Source organism: Paralichthys olivaceus, chromosome 15, assembly GCF_024713975.1.
Source record: "Paralichthys olivaceus isolate ysfri-2021 chromosome 15, ASM2471397v2, whole genome shotgun sequence".
Taxonomy (NCBI): domain Eukaryota; kingdom Metazoa; phylum Chordata; class Actinopteri; order Pleuronectiformes; family Paralichthyidae; genus Paralichthys; species Paralichthys olivaceus.
In genome coordinates, this window is record NC_091107.1 from 18,419,634 (window position 1) to 18,439,026 (window position 19,393).

At 42.5% G+C, this 19,393-nt stretch overlaps 1 protein-coding gene across 2 annotated transcripts in view; it reads right to left on the bottom strand.

Annotated features, from left to right (window-relative positions):
• Positions 1-19,393, bottom strand: part of srrm3 (serine/arginine repetitive matrix 3) — a 70,567-nt gene that overhangs the window by 25,405 nt on the left and 25,769 nt on the right. The window contains exons 2-3 of one of the 2 annotated variants that reach the window (XM_020085402.2): positions 12,321-12,423; positions 9,319-9,613 (exon numbers count right to left, since the gene is read on the bottom strand). In XM_020085402.2, coding sequence (XP_019940961.2) covers positions 9,319-9,613; positions 12,321-12,417 — 392 coding nt within the window. In that variant the 5' untranslated portion in view covers positions 12,418-12,423. The remainder of the gene's footprint in view (positions 1-9,318; positions 9,614-12,320; positions 12,424-19,393) is intronic. The other variant, XM_020085404.2, reaches the window with a different exon arrangement.

Below are 19,393 nucleotides of genomic sequence, written 5' to 3' on the forward strand. Positions count from 1 at the left end.
GCCTGCCACTGAAAATGCGGTGACAGCTCTGCAAGGGACACAGTAATAATTCTACCAGCCCGTCTGAACAAGCACAACAGAGGGAATGAAGTCAAATTTATTCTCCAGATTCTCAGAGGATAGTTATGCGAGTCTGTGACAGTGCATGGCCTTTTCAATGCACCGAACACCGAGCTGATCTCCTGATGTATTCACACCGTCTTACACCATCTCCACATTTTGCTCTGGCTGCGGTAATGTGCTGTAATGAGCTACAGAAACTCGGGAACATGACGGCGGAGAGAAGGAGTGAATAGGGAGGGGAAAGGCAAAGAATTAATAAAGCTGTGAAAGTCTGGCCAAGAGCCAGACATCACAGACTGACTGGAAGCCTCCACCATTAATGATGTACTGTAATGTTTATATCGAGTTCAACAACAAGAGCTTCATATTTAGAGAATGGCTACAAGAGTGGCATTAATCTCCCCGTCCAACTGTGAGCAAGGAAGTAAATAAGTGAATTTTACAACTTACTCCTCAACTTTAACAGCAGCTCGTGGCAGAAAAAAAATCATTAGATTAGAGAAAACCAATAAAAAATAATAATAATCTGAATAGAGGCTGTGAAGAAAAAATTATCTCCTTTATTTAATTTACGTATACAGTATAACTATACCTTAGATCACAAGAGAACAGCCATGATTGCTGAACAGCTCATAAATACGTGGGCATTAAATTAACTGTCTGCACTATTCTAGGCTTTCTACATGTTGGCTCCACTTATTATCATATTGCAGCTGCAGCAGAGGGTGTGACACATAGAGGCAATTCTTTAAAACCCTCAGTGTGCGACTCCTGCGATTTGCATTGGCATCAGTTCTTCTCTGAGTTATTTCTCAATCACATCTGAACACATAGACACTAGGTTGTCAATACAACCTTGGGTACACTGCAGACAGGAGCTGCTAATAGCTGATTCTGCTCATGCTTAGTGATGCCATTTGGGCAAAATGTAAACAATAAACATAAGAAAAAAATCGTTCTGTCTGTATTTACATAGCACTGTTCTATAGTCCTGATGACCACTCAAAGCTCATTACAGAAGAGTTTTATACCGTTCACTCAGTCACAAACACATTAATGCAGTATATAAGTGTGCAGCACTTTCTCTATCATAAATCACACTGCTGGCGCTGCCGTCAAGGGCAATTTGGGGGGTTGAAACCCCTGCCTCCTGTTTAGAGAAGGACCCGCTCTACCTCCTGAGCCACAGCCGCCCGTCCAGTATCAGGCTTGGCTGATGTGCTGGAGCTTAAAGAAATCAAATTGAATGATCATCTTATCTTTGAAAATGAAGACATTTGTATAGATTTGAATGTGTGGATGTTCTTCTTACCTCATTCAAACGAATATTGACATAACATTTAATTGAAGAGAAGAGAAACAGGGTCAGGTTGGAGCTCACTGCTATTTTTCCTGTTTAATGAGTTTGACATGAGCTCTATTGGGGATAGTATAGGGGAGCTGTCCAACACTCAGTGCTGAAAAAAGGACGCACCAGATTCTTTCCTGCTGGGTTGTAAATGCACCTGTGCTCGTTTCAGTGTGGAAAGGGCATTAGTCTGAAGGAGTATTTATTTTTTTCTCAGATTTAATATAGCAGCCCATATCATGTATTTTGAGCTGGGCGCTATCAGCACACTTGTACAGAATGAGATTAGGAGAAGTGTGATGGAGAGCTGTAACGGCTGGAAGATGGCCCAACAGAAGAGAAGCCAGCCGGTGTGACAGCACCATCAGGTCCCAGTGTAAGGCAATCTCTCAGCCCAGTGGCTGTCGGCTCAGCACAATGGAGGGCATAAACACGCACTTTATATTCAGCCTTTTTCCAATGCATGACGTAGGAGCCATATACATTAGCGACTTCCCGACAACTCTACAGCAGTTGCAGAGAGCTTTCAGCTGTCTGTTGAGGATCTAAAACGGTGTACAATAGGTAAAAAGAGGAGAAGGCTCAGAAAGGATACTAGCTGTGGAAATGAATGCATTCTGGCAAAACTTGTGCCATGATTGCAGGGCTTTCTCTCTCACATTGTGCTGATGATGGTGAGGGGGTCAGCACCTGCAGCTATCTCTGTAGCAACCACAGCTAAGAAGCAAAAAAAAGAAACAGAGTCATAACTTGTGGGGCTAAGTCCTTTGTTGACTCAGAATCACTTTCCCTTCTTTCTTCTCCGCTTCTTTCTCAGTCTATTGCTCAAATCTGAAGCACAGCACAGCCCCACAGCATGAAGTGATACAAAGCTTCTTTTTGATGAGTCTAGAGTGTGTATGTTTCACACCAACACTGTTTTCTCAAAGAGTCATGGGGCTTAGAAATATGGGCCAAAAGAATCCCCCACAGCACCTGAATGCCTGCAGGTACCTGGTGAATGGTTGGCAGGTTCACCCACAGAGATAAAAATCTGTGGACAAAAAGAAGTCAAAAGAAAATGTTTGTGTGAGACTGAAAAATGTTTCTTTCATGATAGAAGACAAATCCATAATGAGCTCTGAGTCATTCTGTGTAAATAGCCACATATAGGATGTTGGTCGGAAGCTAATAGCACAGTAAAACAACACCTCTCTCCTGTGCACATTTAATTAGCACTTCCTGCAGCTGTAAAGGTAGCTGCTTTCTGCCGAACACACCATCTGTTCAACCCCAACACACTGCAGAAGGGGAGCTGACATGAGTGGTCACTCTCAGCAAAGCTCGGTAACACTGACTTCAAATTAAAAATGAATGCTGTGCAGCAGTGCTTGTATATTTTCATTAATGTGTGCGTGTTACTATATGTGTATGAGGTGGGAGGCTTCAGCGGCCAGAGTTACCCAAGTGGAGCCAAATGAAAGCCATTTAGCCCAGGCCCAGTGCAGAGAGCATGCAAAGTCCTGGTGATTTGAACAGAGAGAGACAGCGGACATTGATCAGAGCGAGGGGCTACCCCTACCCCAGCAATGAAAAATCACCACTATTAAAGAACTTGATTGGAGTAATTAGACAACTCCGAGCACCCACAGATTTCCCCCATTAACTCATGATCCTAGAAAATGAATAGCTGCGGCCCAGCTTACACTGATAGTCCTCGATTTGATGAAGACGTGCCTGGCTATGTGGATGTCTGCTTGTGTGTGTGTGTATGTGTGTGTGTGTGTGTGTGCTCCTCCTCAGTGCCACTGATGTCTCTGCATTTGGCGTCTGAAGAGTCTTTTCCACAAGTCGTCCCAAGGCGCTACTGCACACCTATGAAACTCTGCAGACATCAATCACGCTGTAAAGAGTACAGAGGCAAAGTGATGCCAATGTAGTTAAGAAGATTGAATGGTGCTGGGAACACGGCAAAGGCAAACCTGAACACCCCCACATTTCTATTTCTGGGGCAGAATTAAAAAGACCCACTCAGTGCCACAGTGAAACTGCCACAGGAGAGGATTTTCAATTGATGCTCTCTAGAGTAATACATTCTCTGGTTAGATAACAGGCACTAGATAGTCCAGTCATAGCAAAGACAGAGTCCAACTTTCTCTCTGGTTGGAGATGAAAGGCACAACAATCTGCCCTCTCTGATTGCTCATCTTCACTAAGACCCACTGTAGCAACAGCATTTGAAGCTGTTAGTCTAGCAAGGACAATATTGGTTGGCAGTCCCCCACCTCACCCCCTTGATATTGTATAAAATTGGTCATTGTTCATGAGATTCTTTCCCTTCCAATTTTCAGTCTTATAGGACACCAGCTTATCGTCTTATGACTCAGGCCTTGGCCTGCAGGAAAACCTCCATCAGAGCTGAGATAGTTATTTGCTCCAGCCTCAGAGGCTCTGAGAGCAGCTCCCTTAATAAGATTCTAGCTACTCATGTGTCCTGCAATTCAAAGTGTCACTGCAGATGTTACTGTGGCAGTAGGGGCTATTTTAGAGCAACTATAATGATCCCAGGCCATCTCTTTCCTCTCAAACTGAATTCTCTACAAACTGTTTAATGTGCAAATTCTGTTACATCCCTTATTGTGTTTTTTTTGCATTTGCCAGACTACACCTCCCTACTTGACTTTAAAACAACACATATTAGGATTTCAATACGCAATGGCACATCTAATTTTTCTGCTTGGTGAAGCAAGAACAACAATATTTTCTATCCCCTCTCCCTACCTCCCCTCATTATAAAAGCTCTTACCACTGGTGGCACAAACTGTTTCCTTCATATATTATTAGACTGGCCCGGTCCACAACTTTGTTGTGTGTGTGCATGCATTGTGCGGGTGTGCATGCTGCATCCCTGTGTTTAAAGGGAGCAGCATGCAGCCTGCAGTTTTGAATGAGCGAGGCCATGTGAAGGGGGCTCATTAAAGAGCTGGAAAAAGGCTCAGACTCCACAGGAGTGAGAATCACGCACAATCATTATGGCTCAATTAGTGGGAAAAACGCCGGTCTGAGCCCTCACATGCAGAGCAGCCCATGAACTTGAAATCAGTCAGTAAGTTATGCTGTCAGAAGGTACAAAAAGTTGTGTAAAAGTAGACATTTTTTAAGTAATCAGAATATTCACAGTAGAGGTATATACCATCTTCTTCAAGAGCTACTCTAACAGATCATGCGTCATGCTCCTCCAGACAGCTGTCACGTATAAAAGGCCTGATGTATAGAACCTTCCGCCTGTCACACAAAAGGGCAATGTTTCCTGCAGAGCACTCAATGCTCCAGTGAATGGGGGGGTGCAGCCAGGTCTTCGACAGCTAAATGAACAGACTCATTTAATTGCTGCGTCCTCTTTAATTGGCTCCCAAGGTGAGGCCATCACTCAAGACAGACTATTTATCCTGGTCTTATCTTTGGAAACAAGCTGAATTGGGGGGGTTGTATGTCAAAGATAGGAGGGGAGTGTCTGCCATGCTGGCAGGGTTTGAGAGGGAGGCAGGTGTCCAAACTGCCCCCAGCCTCATCCTCCACCATGGTCTCAGGGCGAGGACTCTCGGGTGAAGCTGAGCCCTCTGTCTTAAATCCACAAAAAAATGTAAAAGAGACTCCAGCCACCATATTAATTGTGTCTAATGTCTGGCATTGCTCTCTGTCTCTACCCCTGTGTTTCATCCTGCTCTATCCCTTAATCCTGCACACATGCACACACACACTGTCATTTAAAGAGGCACATTAGAAATTGGAGAGGCAAGATGAGCTCTGCTGAGCCAGGCTGGCAAATGAGATTCTCCTTTTATTATAGCTTAACAAGATGAGTTGAGTCTGTCCGTAGCTTTAACACTCAGCTGAGTGGTTGCCGTCCTTCAAGTGCAACCGTCTGCCAGCCGAGCTCGTGCAGTCTGCGGAGGGAGTGGAGCTGGCCAGCGTGGGCGTCTGGTCCTCTTGTATTCTGTCATCATTAGCCGAGCTGCTGCCTGCCACTACACTGTTCCACTAGACATCATGGCTCTTTTACATGGCTCTCAAACCAGGAACAGCTATGTCTACTCAAGGCAGGAGATGAGTGGACCTTGACAGAAGGCAACAGCGGACCTCCTCTTTTTTTGTAAACTCCAGCAGTTCCATCTCAGCTTGCGTCAGCCTGGCATAGCTCAACCATTACCCTTCACTCTTAATGAGGTCTTACTGTCTGACAAGCCAAGTCATGCTCACTGAGGGAAGGAAGGGTTAACAAGTGGGGAGAAAATAAACTCCACCCATCTCCATATTTGCATCCCTCCTTCTCTATACTAAAAGGATCAGCAGCACAAAAGGTGGTATTTATTTTTTTAATTTGAAAAACACAGGATCACATTCTGACATTTCATTTTGTGTCAGTCACCTGTCATATCTAGCCTCAACCAAAAGAATTCTCACTAATTGGCTTGCCCTTTATTCAATTAAATCACCCTTATCTAATCTATAAAGGATGAGCGGGCTTTCTATCATGACAAATGTGATGTGAATAAAATGTCACCAGATATCAGCGAGAAAGTGAGTTTCCTCTGTACAATCACAGGATCACAGAGCTTGTCATTCATTTCAGTCTCGCATAGCCGAGAGTTGTCCAAGCAACAGTGTGTGTGTGTGTCTGTCTGTGTGTCTGTCATAGGTTACCTTTGGGAACATGTTTTTAATGAGGTTGTCTAAAAGACATACAGAAAATTTGGAAAAAAACTATTTTCGGGTCAGTGGATAGGGGGCAATGTTAGGCAAGTAGTGGTTAGGGTCTCTATAGTCTCTATAGTGTGTGTGTGTGTGTCTTCATGCCTCAGACCATCCCTAAGGTTGTAGATTAAGACCAATTACAGGGAAAACTATTTCCACAGACATAGCTTGAAAGCAAACCAAGCTCACCCTGACATTGTGCTGAAGGACATGTAACATTCTATTGAAACAGACTGCACTGTGTCGACCTGATGGTCACTATGGCAACCTCAGTGATAACCATTACTTGAGGATAAGGCCAAAAAATGCAAAGTTCATCTGGTGACTGCAAATACGTAACATAAGTGAGATACACAATATTGTGAGGCAAAATGGCTGCTGCTGATGTGAAGCTCTATGTATCATATGTGTGTGTGTGTGTGTCCGTGTGGGTGTTGTGTGTTTATGTGATTTTCATCTGTGAGTTAAATTCATGTCTTTGCTATGAGGCTGCTATATTTGTTAAAGAGATAACCAGGCTTTGTTGCTTCCACCTGTTTGAACCATATCGGTTATATATTTTACTAAAATAATAACATGAATTCAAAAGCTTGAATTCAGGTACTATGAGGATGTTTTAGTTTCACACAAGTTTCTGCCTTTTAAATCTCTTCTTATAATTCTACAGGTGAAAATCCCAGCACACTGTGGTTTCTGTCGTAAGTCACTCCCAGCATCAGCTTGGGCACAGTGTAGAGATCTCCAACATAAACAATCGTATATCCTAACCACCCCCTCGCTTCTCCACAGGCACCCAACCATGTCATGTCACTGCAAACAGTCCAGTGAAGAGGACACGATCCTTCACTGGGATGCTAATTGTGAACACTGCCAGTCACGTTATCTGGGGCAGCTGGCCAAGCAGGAAGTACCCAGGTCCCTGCCAAAACACTCCGTGTAGTGCCCTTCACTCACTGAGCTGCTTCCTATGCTGTGGCACACTCATCTTAGGACCAGGGCAAACTCCCACAGGACATTAGCTTAATAGAGTGTGTCAGTGACTGCCCACTTTTAGAATGGCTCCAGTTCCTGAAGCAAATTTCCCAATTATTTTCTCCATTGACGTTTCAGAAAATCCTTGTAAAAGAGTATTAAGCCTGGGACCAGGCCAACCAGCTACGAGATGAACTGTGACCATAAAACATTTGAAACACAAAAAATATTGGAAAATGGAAAAAAAAAGGCAAAGGTAGAAGACTGCGTACATAATTATTTTAAGTGTGAAGGAATTACACATCCCATAAACCATTGCAAATGATCCCTTTTTACAACTTCCTGTGTGCTTCTTCTTGAATCAAATCTGTTGTCAATAAAGTGTTGCAATATGTTGTAGTGTGTGTGCTTTGCATGCATGTATATAGCGTTTCATATAGTGTATAAAATATTCACCTAGTGTAGTAACGCTGAATGATCCGATCGTAGCCAATCAAAGCTGAAATTATTTTTGCGGTTGTGGTTAACATTTCCATGGTAACAGTGAGCTTGACCAATCAGAGATTACACCTGAGGACTGTGGGTAGTGCAGTTATTCTTCTTGACATCCCAAATAAGACATATTTTTCTTGAAAAAGCAGTTGTGGACTTGGGGCTTCCACAGGAGAATATAATATTGTTTCACAATCTCGTTTCCTGTGCTCAGTCTACCTTGAATGGTTTCAACATTATGGCTGATAATCAAAATATCTATTCAGAAAATGAATGGGGTTTTCACTTCTGGGACCAGCTGTTGAGCTCTCCTTGTGTTACATGATATTCCAGAGCAGCATACAAATGCAGTGCTTTTATTGGTCTTCAAAATAAATACTTGATTGGTCAGGACAGATCACAGCTACTGATAAAATGTCCATGCCGTGTTGCTAAAAATAGCCATAGCACCAAAGTTCTGCTGCTATGCACCATTTCCTTGCAAAACCACTACACTTAATGTTGAGAACCCTCTTCTGCTCCTGTTTCTTCTTCCCAGGACATCAATGAAAATGACTTTTGGCAGGTAACAGATTTTGAATGTAATGTTTTGCTGCAGCTTGTGAACTCAGCACCCCTACAGGTACATACCTGTCAATGTTGAGTTCTCCACTACGCAAAGAGTGTTTTCATGGCTTCAACCTCCAACCAGCTCCACAGTAAGTGAATAGTAAAGAAAGGATAAACAACCTGCTGTTTCACTGCAAATGGTAATGTCGCTTGACATCAAATACCAAGTGCAAACAGAGTGTTTACTTGCTTGTTGAAACAACATTTATTCAGTGCAACTTCAGTGTTTGTGTGCTTCATTTCAGGCATCATGCAAGAACATTTTCATATTCTTATTCCAAAACTCTCTTACTTTTAGCCGTGAGATTTGCCCACCATCCGCCACACTGAGTAAACCTCTTGCAGCATGCCATCTCTTTACTGAGTGAAAATGTGTAGATTAGATTTGATAATTTGCATAATCTGTACACTAGCTATAAAATATGTCACCCAGAATTAAAAAGAAATATATTAGTATAAGTACTGATGTCAAGAATCAGCAGATGAACATGTAATAGAAGTAGGAGCATTGGTTGTCGTACCATAGAACTATTTAAAAAACATAAATACAGCTGCCAGAGTCCTGTCATCAGCACTGTGCTGTAACAGAGATAATGAAGAAATGTTTTGAGATGAAGTTAAACGCTGAAAAATGTCAGTGGTGGAAAATAGTATATTGTAGGTGAAGTTATACTTACTGTGGGTGTAACATGAAAGAAGTCTCCCACTGTTAGAGCCTTATAAGATTTTCTGAATAAAGGTCTGCACAACAGAATATCTACCATTTATTTCCTCACTGTTACATCCTTATAAGAGTCTATTAGTATTTTAATTTATGATAAAGGATGCCTGTTACATCTTATTAGCACTCTGTAAAATGAAGTGGAACCATGTTTGCTTCAGTTCTTTATTATTATTTAAGTTGATTTCTGTTTCTTATTTAAACTCCAATGTCATTCAGATAAAGGAATTAGTTGAATGGTTTAATTCTTGTTATAACAATAACTATAAAGATACTAATATAACATGCAAATATATCAGTTTTAAGTGTATACATTATAGTGGTTCTTGCATGAGGCCCATTGTGTTAAGGTTGTTGTTTGCTCGTCACATCTACTTACCCCTGCTCCTCCATCATCTCCTGGAGCTCCATACATTTGAGCTCCACCCTCCTTTTCCTCTCATGGTCCAGGATCTCTCTGTGCGGCTTCTTCACCAGGACAGGCTCTGCTTTGGGCTCCTCCTCCTCCGTACCTGGCTGCCCCTCCTCAGTCATAGTTTGTAGGACAGTTGGCGCAGGAGCTCCTGATCCTGCAGCTGCTGCTGCTCCTGCTCCAGGGACCACCGGCTGGGCCACCCCGTTTGCACCGTCCTTAGGCGATGGCACCCTCGTTGCATCGTACATGATTACTGACTCTGTGGAGAGGCAGACAGAAAAAGATCAGCTGAGGTGAGAGGAGACAGAAATTGTCAGCGAAACCTGGGGAATTTGATTTAGCCTCATTTAATGTTAATAATTGAATGTCTGATCTTTTCAAGATCTCCTATTTGAGGGGATTTTGGTAGACATTGATTACTGCACTGTTTATAGTAGTGTGAGTATTTCCTGTACACATGGCACACATCTAATAAAATAAAACATTAAAGCAGAACATTCTTTGTTTGTAAAGCCCCATGACACTTTATGGCTGAATTTTTCATTGAACCTCTCTGATCTCCTGGATCCAAATGCTGAAGCTGTAAACCAAGGTTATAAACCGCAGAGGAACCATCTACATGACAGGGTCAAGAGGATAGGAGAGGAAGACACAAAGCAGACTAAGACAGTCTTTGATATAATTTGAGTAATTTTATCATATTGGCCATGACCGCACTCCCTGCATTCTTTGTCGACCTTTCTGTTTCTGGCTCGTTTACTCGAGAAATTATGATGTGGTCATTTTTTGTGAAGAATAATAGCATAATAGTGTGTGGTACAAGTAGTGCATGGACTGGGCTCTGGTTTAGATGGATGGTCCTGTTAAGACCGGCGTAGATCAAGCGAGAAGACCTTCACGTGCCCACGAGCCTTGGCTGCTCAGCCCCTCTCCCTCTGCAACGAATGGCTTCATTTTTCAGAGCCTAGCGTGAGAAGCCACGCTGAGGCACTTCATCACTGTCACGTATGGAGATAGACTGATACTGAGGCTGGATGGACAAAACTCTGCAACTACAATTACATCTGCTCCCAACTCATCTTAGCGCTACGGGTGTGTGGGCAGGTCCAGCCGACCGTCTCCATTTGCGCTGGTTCTGACTCTCGTTGACTGGTTATTAGGGATGTGCTTGAAGTGCTGCAAGCTGGTAAACGAGCCGTGAATGTGTGCGCAGCTACGCGACTCTCAGCTGACAGAACAGGTGGCAGGACAGCAGGAGGTATTATCACTGAATCTATTATACAGAAAATCAGCATTTGATATTCCATGACAGCAATCCGTCATCTGCACACGCCTGTCTGTTGGTGATTCTGGGGAGAGAAGCACTTGCCTATCAAAAGGGACTTTCAGGTAGACACAAGCAGCATAAAGGAGCTCTGTATGAGCTCGGAAGAAAAGTCTGCATATTTGCAAAACCCAATGTCAATTTTCAACTTCACCAGAAAAAATACTGAAGATGACAGGAATGTATAAAACACAGAATAATCAGGAAAAAACTGAGAAGAAACACAACAAAACAAATCAAGTTGAAAAGTCCAATCAAACAAAACAATCAACCAGGACTTAAAAAGTATATTTATCTGTGATCACTGAGAGTCATTTTTATGCTCCTTTCCCACTCATGCAACATTTCTGAATACGGCCAAACAAGACTCTACTCAACACCATTTGTAATTATGACAGAACGTTAACAGATGAATTAGTTGATGACAAATTCAACATCGCAGTTTTGCAAGCAATTGAATCATTAATGTGAGATATTTTTGAAAGAAAAAGTTTTGAGTAAAAGACACTCTACACCCGTTTTATAAAACAGCAAATTGTAAGAAATCCATGATTTCATTCATGATTTTTAAGTGCACCTCCTTATCGTAAGAAGGGATGGGGAATTAAATACTTTTTATTTCATTTTTTGTTGTATTGAACAACAGTGTGTAATATTGAATAACTTGTAGGTAGAGGGGAAATTATAGAAGCTTGTTTTGTTCAGAAATAACACTCCACCATTTTTCTTAAAATACTAGATTGGGTACTGCCTGTCAAAGTAGTTCCTCTTGCTTGATAAGACCTCATAAGCGTTTCATTCTGACTTTACCATTCATAAAATACCTCTTGTCTTTCATTTTACTTTAATAAGACCAGCTTGTCTGGATCTTTCAGTCAGAGGGGAGGACCATCGTTAATCTTGTTTGTGCTGGACATCATGCCTTGGACCCTTGGTCGCTCCAGGCAACAGACCTCATGATCTTCACCATATGCAACCGGCCAAACATAAGAAGCTTGTTTGATACTGAGCTGTAACGAGCATAAATAGTAATAAGAAGATATCATCTGAAATAATCTGCAAGGACCCTCCCATTGCAAATGAGATTCTTGACGAAGCCAGATGTGGAGAGTCTGGAGCTGTAGGCTATGCGCCAGTCAGTGTTAAACGACTGCTGTAAATATCAAGCCATCTCATTACGCTAATTCATCATTCACAGTCATTGCTTTTGTTCCCGAGAGGGGGGTGGGGCGTGCAAAAATCTGTTCTCTTTCAAGTTAAAACAACTAAATCATTTAATTGTGTAATGAAAAAAATTTGAGCATAAAGGGAGACTTGACAGAGAGCTGATAAGGAGGCTGAGCACCCAGTTAATTGAGTGAGAGTCCTCTACAGGGACTGAAGGTTATCTCCTATAATAATGTTGGCACCAACCTCATCTGTTAGTATTGCAAGGGTGTATAAGAGCGTCACGCCCCGACAGACACCGTTTGTAAGTGTCACCATCAGTTATTTCAAATCACAAACAGATAATGTGATAATGAATATTCAATATTCCATTTTGGATCTGTGACACTGATTGCTGTTAGAAAGAAAAGAGCCATTAGCTCACGGCCTCTCTCCACTGAGTGAAAGAAGATTGTTCCTGTTGTCTGTTTCTAACCTTTGCGTGTGCTTTCCTGTGCTGTCTGCTTGATTGGATGCTGCCGCTGCAGAACTGTCGGCGGTGCTGGCTGAGCAGCCCCGTCTCCTGCTGACATCACACCCTATACAAACAAAAACAAGCCGGTGGTGTGAATTGACAGCCAATCAGAGACGTGTGAAGGGACCGTATGCACAAAATGTTGAGAGGTTGCTGTAATTTCTTCACTAGCCTCATGATCTCTCAATTACACTGTCGCTAGTTGCCCACGCAGGGTTGACTCATCTGGAACATGCAGTAGATGGATCACACACTTAATGCTCAGTTAATAACAATAACATTTTCTGTGTCCACTCAGTGAAAAAAAGCTTAATCTCATTAGCGATCTAATGTTGCATTAGGCTAATGGGACATTAGCGAATGCTTCGCCTGGACTTGAACCACAGTGTCATTATACTTATTCCTTTTATTTTTTTTACTTTTAACTACATTAACCCATTGTGAGTTTGCAGCAACACCCGTATACTCATGAATATGAATGCAGTCATTGTCAATTGTATTGACGAGGGAAGAGTTAAGTTGCATTAAATTTTTCATTGCCTAGCTTTTCTGTAAATATGGATTAACTCCAAACAAAGATGGTGAAAATATTCACTCCATTCTTTATACAGTATGTTTCTGCATCTGATTACATAAACACAGAGAATAGTTAATGTAAACAGCAGGGCCCTCTCCGTACACGGCCATCTGCACATTCAGTGTTGACAGACCTTTACATGTAAATGCTGCAGATTGAGCACTGTATGCACAACTAGGACAGAGACAGAAAGTCTTCACAGTGAATTCTTCATTCTAATATAAACATTCTTTGCAGTCATCAATGAATATTGCAGTGATAGTGGCTGACTATATTCTGCACTTGAAGGCAGGAAAATTCAGCCCACATTGATTACACTTCATCCATACCACTGACATAACATCAATATGGAAGCTAAAAATGTCTCTTAAGAACAGCTACAATCCAGCTTCCTAACAGGAATAAATTTAGACCCGTCTTATTGTTTTATCATGACTAATTTAAATCTATTGATGAAATACAATAACTGCAATTAGAGTGGAAAAAGGAGTGTGTGCTTGTTAGTCTTGTTTAAGTGAATTCCATTTCAGCTGCTACACTGCAGAGGAAATCAAGCAGAGATGTGGGTGTGGTCTACTCAAAGGCCACGTTCCTCACCCAACTCCCTCTTCCTCTCTAACCCTTTGCCCCTCTCTCAAAGCATGGCAGGTCACACTGTGTTGTGCACAAAGGCTCAAATGATTGGATCTCACTCTGTGGCGGCTACACCTCTTCCATGATTGAAGGGTGTCAGTAACAGGGGGCCTGACCTTGACTGAGATTGGCAGAGAGAAGCAGAAATAAACTTCCTGGGTGGCTTTCTTTGCAAGTTTTTTTTCAGGGAACTATTCTGAGTGCAGGTCTAGATCTACTTTGTGTGCACATGTCTTAGTAAGACCTGACCGTACTCCTCCCTCTGTCTCCTATCCTCTTTCCATCACACCTTTCTGCCAAAATAATCTGGCCCTTGGCTGGAAGCTCCTGTTTTGTTTTTAGCACTTTGGCACACAGGATGTGTTCAGCTCTCCCAAGGTCAGCACTATTCATTCCAGGCACGTTGGATTGCTGTTGGGTGCCGGGAAACAAGCAGCCTCAACTTTTTTTTTTCCTTTTTTGTTTAATGGTAGTTGGATGGAGGCCGCATACAAAATAAGCAGTAGAGGTTTTAGCCATGGCAACAGAAAAGAATGAGGAAACAGTCGTGCATGATGGCCTTGTTTGATTTTTGATTGATGGGATTTCTTAATCACTGCTGTTTAGCAAAGTGCTGTGATATTTTTCACATGCACAAGTCAAAGTAACATAGGACATCAGCAAAGTGTTAGCGTCTTCATCTGCTGTAGTTTCTAGGAAGCTTGTTGCTGAGTTCAGGGCCACGGTCAGTTTGCAGTCAGTCCTGAGGGAGAGAATATCAAAGTGAGGATTTCACCAAGGCTGATCATTGCCACTTCTTCTGAGGTCCTCTTTCTGTCCCCATACTGCTTTTAATTATCTTACCTTCATTTGTATTGTTGCTCATATCCTGCCACAGCCATTTTTGCTAATTTGCTCAAGCACAGGTTTTGTCTTCAAAACTCCGTCTAGTTTGCCTTTGAAAACCACACAACAAGTAGACTGCCGCTTTGTTTTCACATCAATTACTCCACTGCAGACTATAAGTCCTTTCTTCTAAACCAGCTAAAGAGTTGGTGCCACCATTGAACCATTGGCCTTTTTATAACAGACCAGACTTAATACTAGAAGACAGACAGGCTTCAATTGACATGACTTAACAAACAGCTGCTCTGATTTGGTGAATCCGTGCACAGGCACAGGCCGTCATTCTGCTGACTTTATTAAAGAGACATGAGGTAAGTCCGAGAAGGAGTTTCTGTGAAGAACTTCATTCACTTTTCTGATGGTACTTTGGGAGCTGCAGCACAGAGTAAGATGAGTGTGGCTTCAGTTGAGAGAGATTTATTCTCTATCAGGGAGAAAGAGAGAGGGCTAAAAAAGGGAGGGGATGACTGCTGCAGCCTGGTTGATGCTTCTGCGCTAAAGAAACATTTAGAAGCATGTAACACTCTTCTCTCAGAAGCAAAGACGATGTATAGAGCCACTGGTAAGAGCCACTCTGGTGCCAAGCAGAAAACACAAAGAGGGTGAAAACATCTCATGTCAACACACTGAAATAATGAGTTGTGTGACAGATCCAGAGTAAGTTAAAGAAGGTGGCGGAAAATGTTTTGCCTTTGGTGGAGAGGCATCTTTGGGGATCTCAGTGACAGACTGTGACAAAAATAAACCACTCCCTGTCCCATTTTCACCTCGGAAAGCATTCTGTGCATCACTTCAAGAGGACAACTGATGCTTTATGACATCTGGGCCTGTTCTGGCAACGTAGTTCAGCTGTGGGTTGACAAACTGGAAGACTACACACTCGACCTCAAAACGGGGCTTTGAATATTTTGCCCTACTCTGTTCCGCAGGGATCAATCATTGTTTTTTTTTTATCTCTCTTTTAGCAGGTTTGCGTCTGCTCCAGCGGACTTATGGCACAACTACACTCGCGGTACTGAAACTCACTGTGTTGCCATGTGCGGTGTCTCTCAGGGGAGAAATGATTAGCGCAGGACTTCCTCTGATGCGATTAGAGGGGTCACTGGCAGGGGAGAGATGGGCTCAGGTCTGTGAGTCTGACTCACCCCTCATTCTGTTGGTAGACTACACAACCACAGTGCCTCTTCTTCACTGCAAACACTCAGTAGAGTTCGAAGGAAGGGCAAGGATTAAGCTGGTTACTGATTCCAATCATCTATACCCATCTTTCTGATCTGATCAAATATGCACAATCGGCAGCAGGGGAAACTTTTGTATTGCAAAATTGGACCTTTGTAACATAAGTTCACACTTTGATCATCTTAACCTAGAGATGCTTAAGAGAAATTAAGCCCCGATCCAGGGCTTTAGTCAGCAGGCAGTGTGAGCAGTATCAAGCGTCCTTGTGTCTTTATCCTCTCAAATAACCAGAAGACACACGTCACCAGCATATTGCATTTACCCAAAATAGAAAAAAATGTGGTAACTATAGATTCCTATTCAACAGAGACGCTTGGCTCATGATGCTAACAGCATGCAAACACCTGCTAAATTATATGGGTTTGCTCTACAAAAAGCCGTGCTACACGTGATGTCTCTATAGCATTTAAAGCCAAGTCGTCTGCACAGCCACAAATCTGCCACACAGCCACTTTAATTAGAGAATATAACCCCGCTGTCCCTAGAGAGAACAATTTACATTAAAGTGAGCAGATCTCATTAAAAGTGCAGCCTGACTTTTCCAATCAGAGACACGCGAGGGACTGAAGACAAAACTTTTCTTTAGATGTCATTTCAGTATATAGTCCATATGAAGTGTGTTGATGGTTTCAGCCTCCATTATGTGTCTATGCTTACTCAGCAGATTCAGCTTCAGCTGCACTTCCGGTGTCATCAACCTTTGTTCTGCTACTTAAAGCCTTAATGTTCTTTTAGCCAGCAAAGCAGGTTTTCTGATGCTGCCACAGTGTGCCGGTGAGTGAAGTGAAAACCTGGCTGCAACATAATACTGTGTTGTTCTGAAAACCTCTTTCCAAACTCAGTTTGAGTCTTATTGCATTTTGTGAACGAGAAGCAAAAAGGGCAATACATTTCCCCATTTTCTTTTTTTGAGGATAGGAAGGAGGATAAAATGGTGTGAGGGAAACTGTAATAAAACTTCTCCATGTGACTCATCTTAGAGGAGACAGTGGATTTTACTATTGAAAGTAATTTTCCAAGAATAAAGATAACATATTTTCCTCAACTGCGTATTTCCTTTCAGATCCCTGATCTTGCAGGATGTCTGAGGATCGTCTGGAGATTCGCCCGCCTCGTGCTCTCTGTCCAAACCAACCTTCCATTTTAGAATTTATCAAATGTGCAGCGGACATGCTCAGTCTAAATTAGCTCATCACCATACCAGTGCGTGCCTCTGTCAGTGGCTGCTGTGCTAATACAAATCTATAGCCCATCTTCCAAAACCATTATTATAAATTTAAAGTTTTTTCCTCTTCTGCACTGAAATTATTCCCCATCGGCTGATTTCACAGCTTCAGAAAATCCATCAGCTACAATTATTCGTCAATAAATATTTCCATGAATTATCGCCATCCCGTGTGATAATGATCAAAATTAACTGAAACTTCTGCCTTGACAGAACCGGAAATTTTGAGTATGGGTTTTTCAAAGAGGCAAAGCATGCCGGAGCACTTCATTTCACACTCAGCTTCAAAGAAGAAAAAAAATCTAATTTAAAAAGTTAGTAGAACCAGAGTGCACTGGGTATAGAGAGGCTTAAAAGTGGTGGAGGTTGCTTCTCTAAGGGTCACTGGGGAGTCATCAGAGATACAGTCTGAGCTTACAGCCTAGAGGTTTCCAAACTTCTAAACAACAGGCAAAGTTACTATGAGGTGAAAGGAGGCAATTGAGGCACTTTGAAACACTTGCGGCTTCTCTTGGGAGAGATATCTGCTTCTAATTTGAACACAAAGACACATGATATATTGTTGGATATTGTTCTTTTGAATGTCCGTTGAGGATAAAGAAATCTGTTGAGAAATCATAGAAGCAAGAGGCCCTAACAACTTCAGAACATTTCAGAGAATCAACTTGTGTTGTCAAGTTTACATCAGCATTAAAAGCAATCCAGATTAAGCATTGATATTAACTTTTTCATGTGGAACTGTACATATATTTTGATTCTACCCAGACTAAGAATGTCCCACCCACATGGTTCTTATATTCCTGAGAACTGACACTGTCCTCTATCGATGCATGTACAGTGATTTACACTGTGTTTGACACATCAGACAAAAAACGTCAACCATTTAAAATAGAATCCAATGACAGCCGTTTCCCTCTGGGGTGCAGTTGTCTCAATTTTGTCAGAGACATGGCCCACGGTGGCAGACTTTAAAAACTACTGACATGGAGAAACCAACACTTCTGGGCTCAGGACACGGGTTCCTTTTTTAACAGTGGGCTTAGCCTTTGAAAATGCAGTGAAGACTTCTCATGACTTCATGTTTTGGCACTGCTTGCATTGTGGACATTAGAATACATGATATTGACATGGATGAAATCTTCTTATTCAGCTGCCGAGCCAGTCAAAGAGAGCGTTGGCTGAACAGAGTCAGTGCCTGCAGCAGACTGAAGCCAATCTCCAGACTGCTGCAGCACAGAAATGAGCCTGCCCTTTTTTTCCACCTGCCACTGCTGCTCTTTAATTGACACAGCACTCTGCAGCACAGAATGATCAGCTCCCTGATACAAAGTGATGCCTGTCAGTTAGCGGCAGCCGTTCATTCCCTGACTGCGGTCACCCTTGAACTGCAGGGACATCGCTCTGAAAGTACAAAAGCACCTTCACTTCTGCCAGCGCAGCACCCAGCTCCCTTCCAACATAACAACCACCTTCTCCCTGTGATAGCAAAACAACAGCAGACGATGCCCGTTTTCCTTTCCCCACTGGAACAAAACTTGTCAGGAGTTTACAGAGGTATTGTTTTGCTCTGTGCAGCCGAAGGGCTGATTGTTTGCTGCCTACACCTTTCCAGCAGCCAGCAGCCAGCGGCCCTCCACTGCCGTCACGCAGCTTTATGCATAACAAAACTCATGCAGGATGATGAGTCATGAGCTCAAACTGCGGCTTAATTACACTGGGGACTCAGGCTCTCTGTCACTTAGCTCCAGGCCAATGAACCAAATGATTTTGTTATTAGTTCCCTGCCAGCAAACACCCAGTTTTGTTTGTTTTAGTTCACATGTTCAACCTAAATGTTTCTAACTCACAAGTAAAAGCTGAACTGATCAGTGAAAAATTACCTGGTGGAGTTTTAGTGATCAGCATGATCACCAGCGGATCCGACCATTATCAGGTAATCTCCAACCCAAATAAAAATAGATTTATTGAGTAGAATTATGTAGTTGTGATCAGCTAAGTTTTATTCTCAGTTCACATTTTTCACATTCTTGTTCTTGGTGTTTTCAGACATGAATCAGGAGAATGTTTGCATAATTAGGTCAGGATTTACCCCAAAGTTTGCCTTTCACATATGAACAATGCAGCAGCTCAGACGCATTTCAAACGTCACAGAAATCTTCTAAGCATTCAGGTGCGGGGTGGTGCAGCAGCTAAAGGCAGGACATAACCTAAACTTGCTGTGGAGATCATGTGTTTTTGTTTACAGCACATTGACGAAGTGTCTCATCACCAAAACCTCTCTTGACATCTTCTGGAGATACGTCTGTCACGTCTTATAGTCATAACCAACACGTCCACTTGCTCAAGGTGAATCCTGGGGAGGATCTCCTGCTTTGTTCTCACATGCATGGGTTAATTTGGACATTGTCAGGTTTTTTTCTTGGGGCAGGCAGGAAACACCTGCACACTCGCACTGACAGTAGAGAGGCAAGGAAG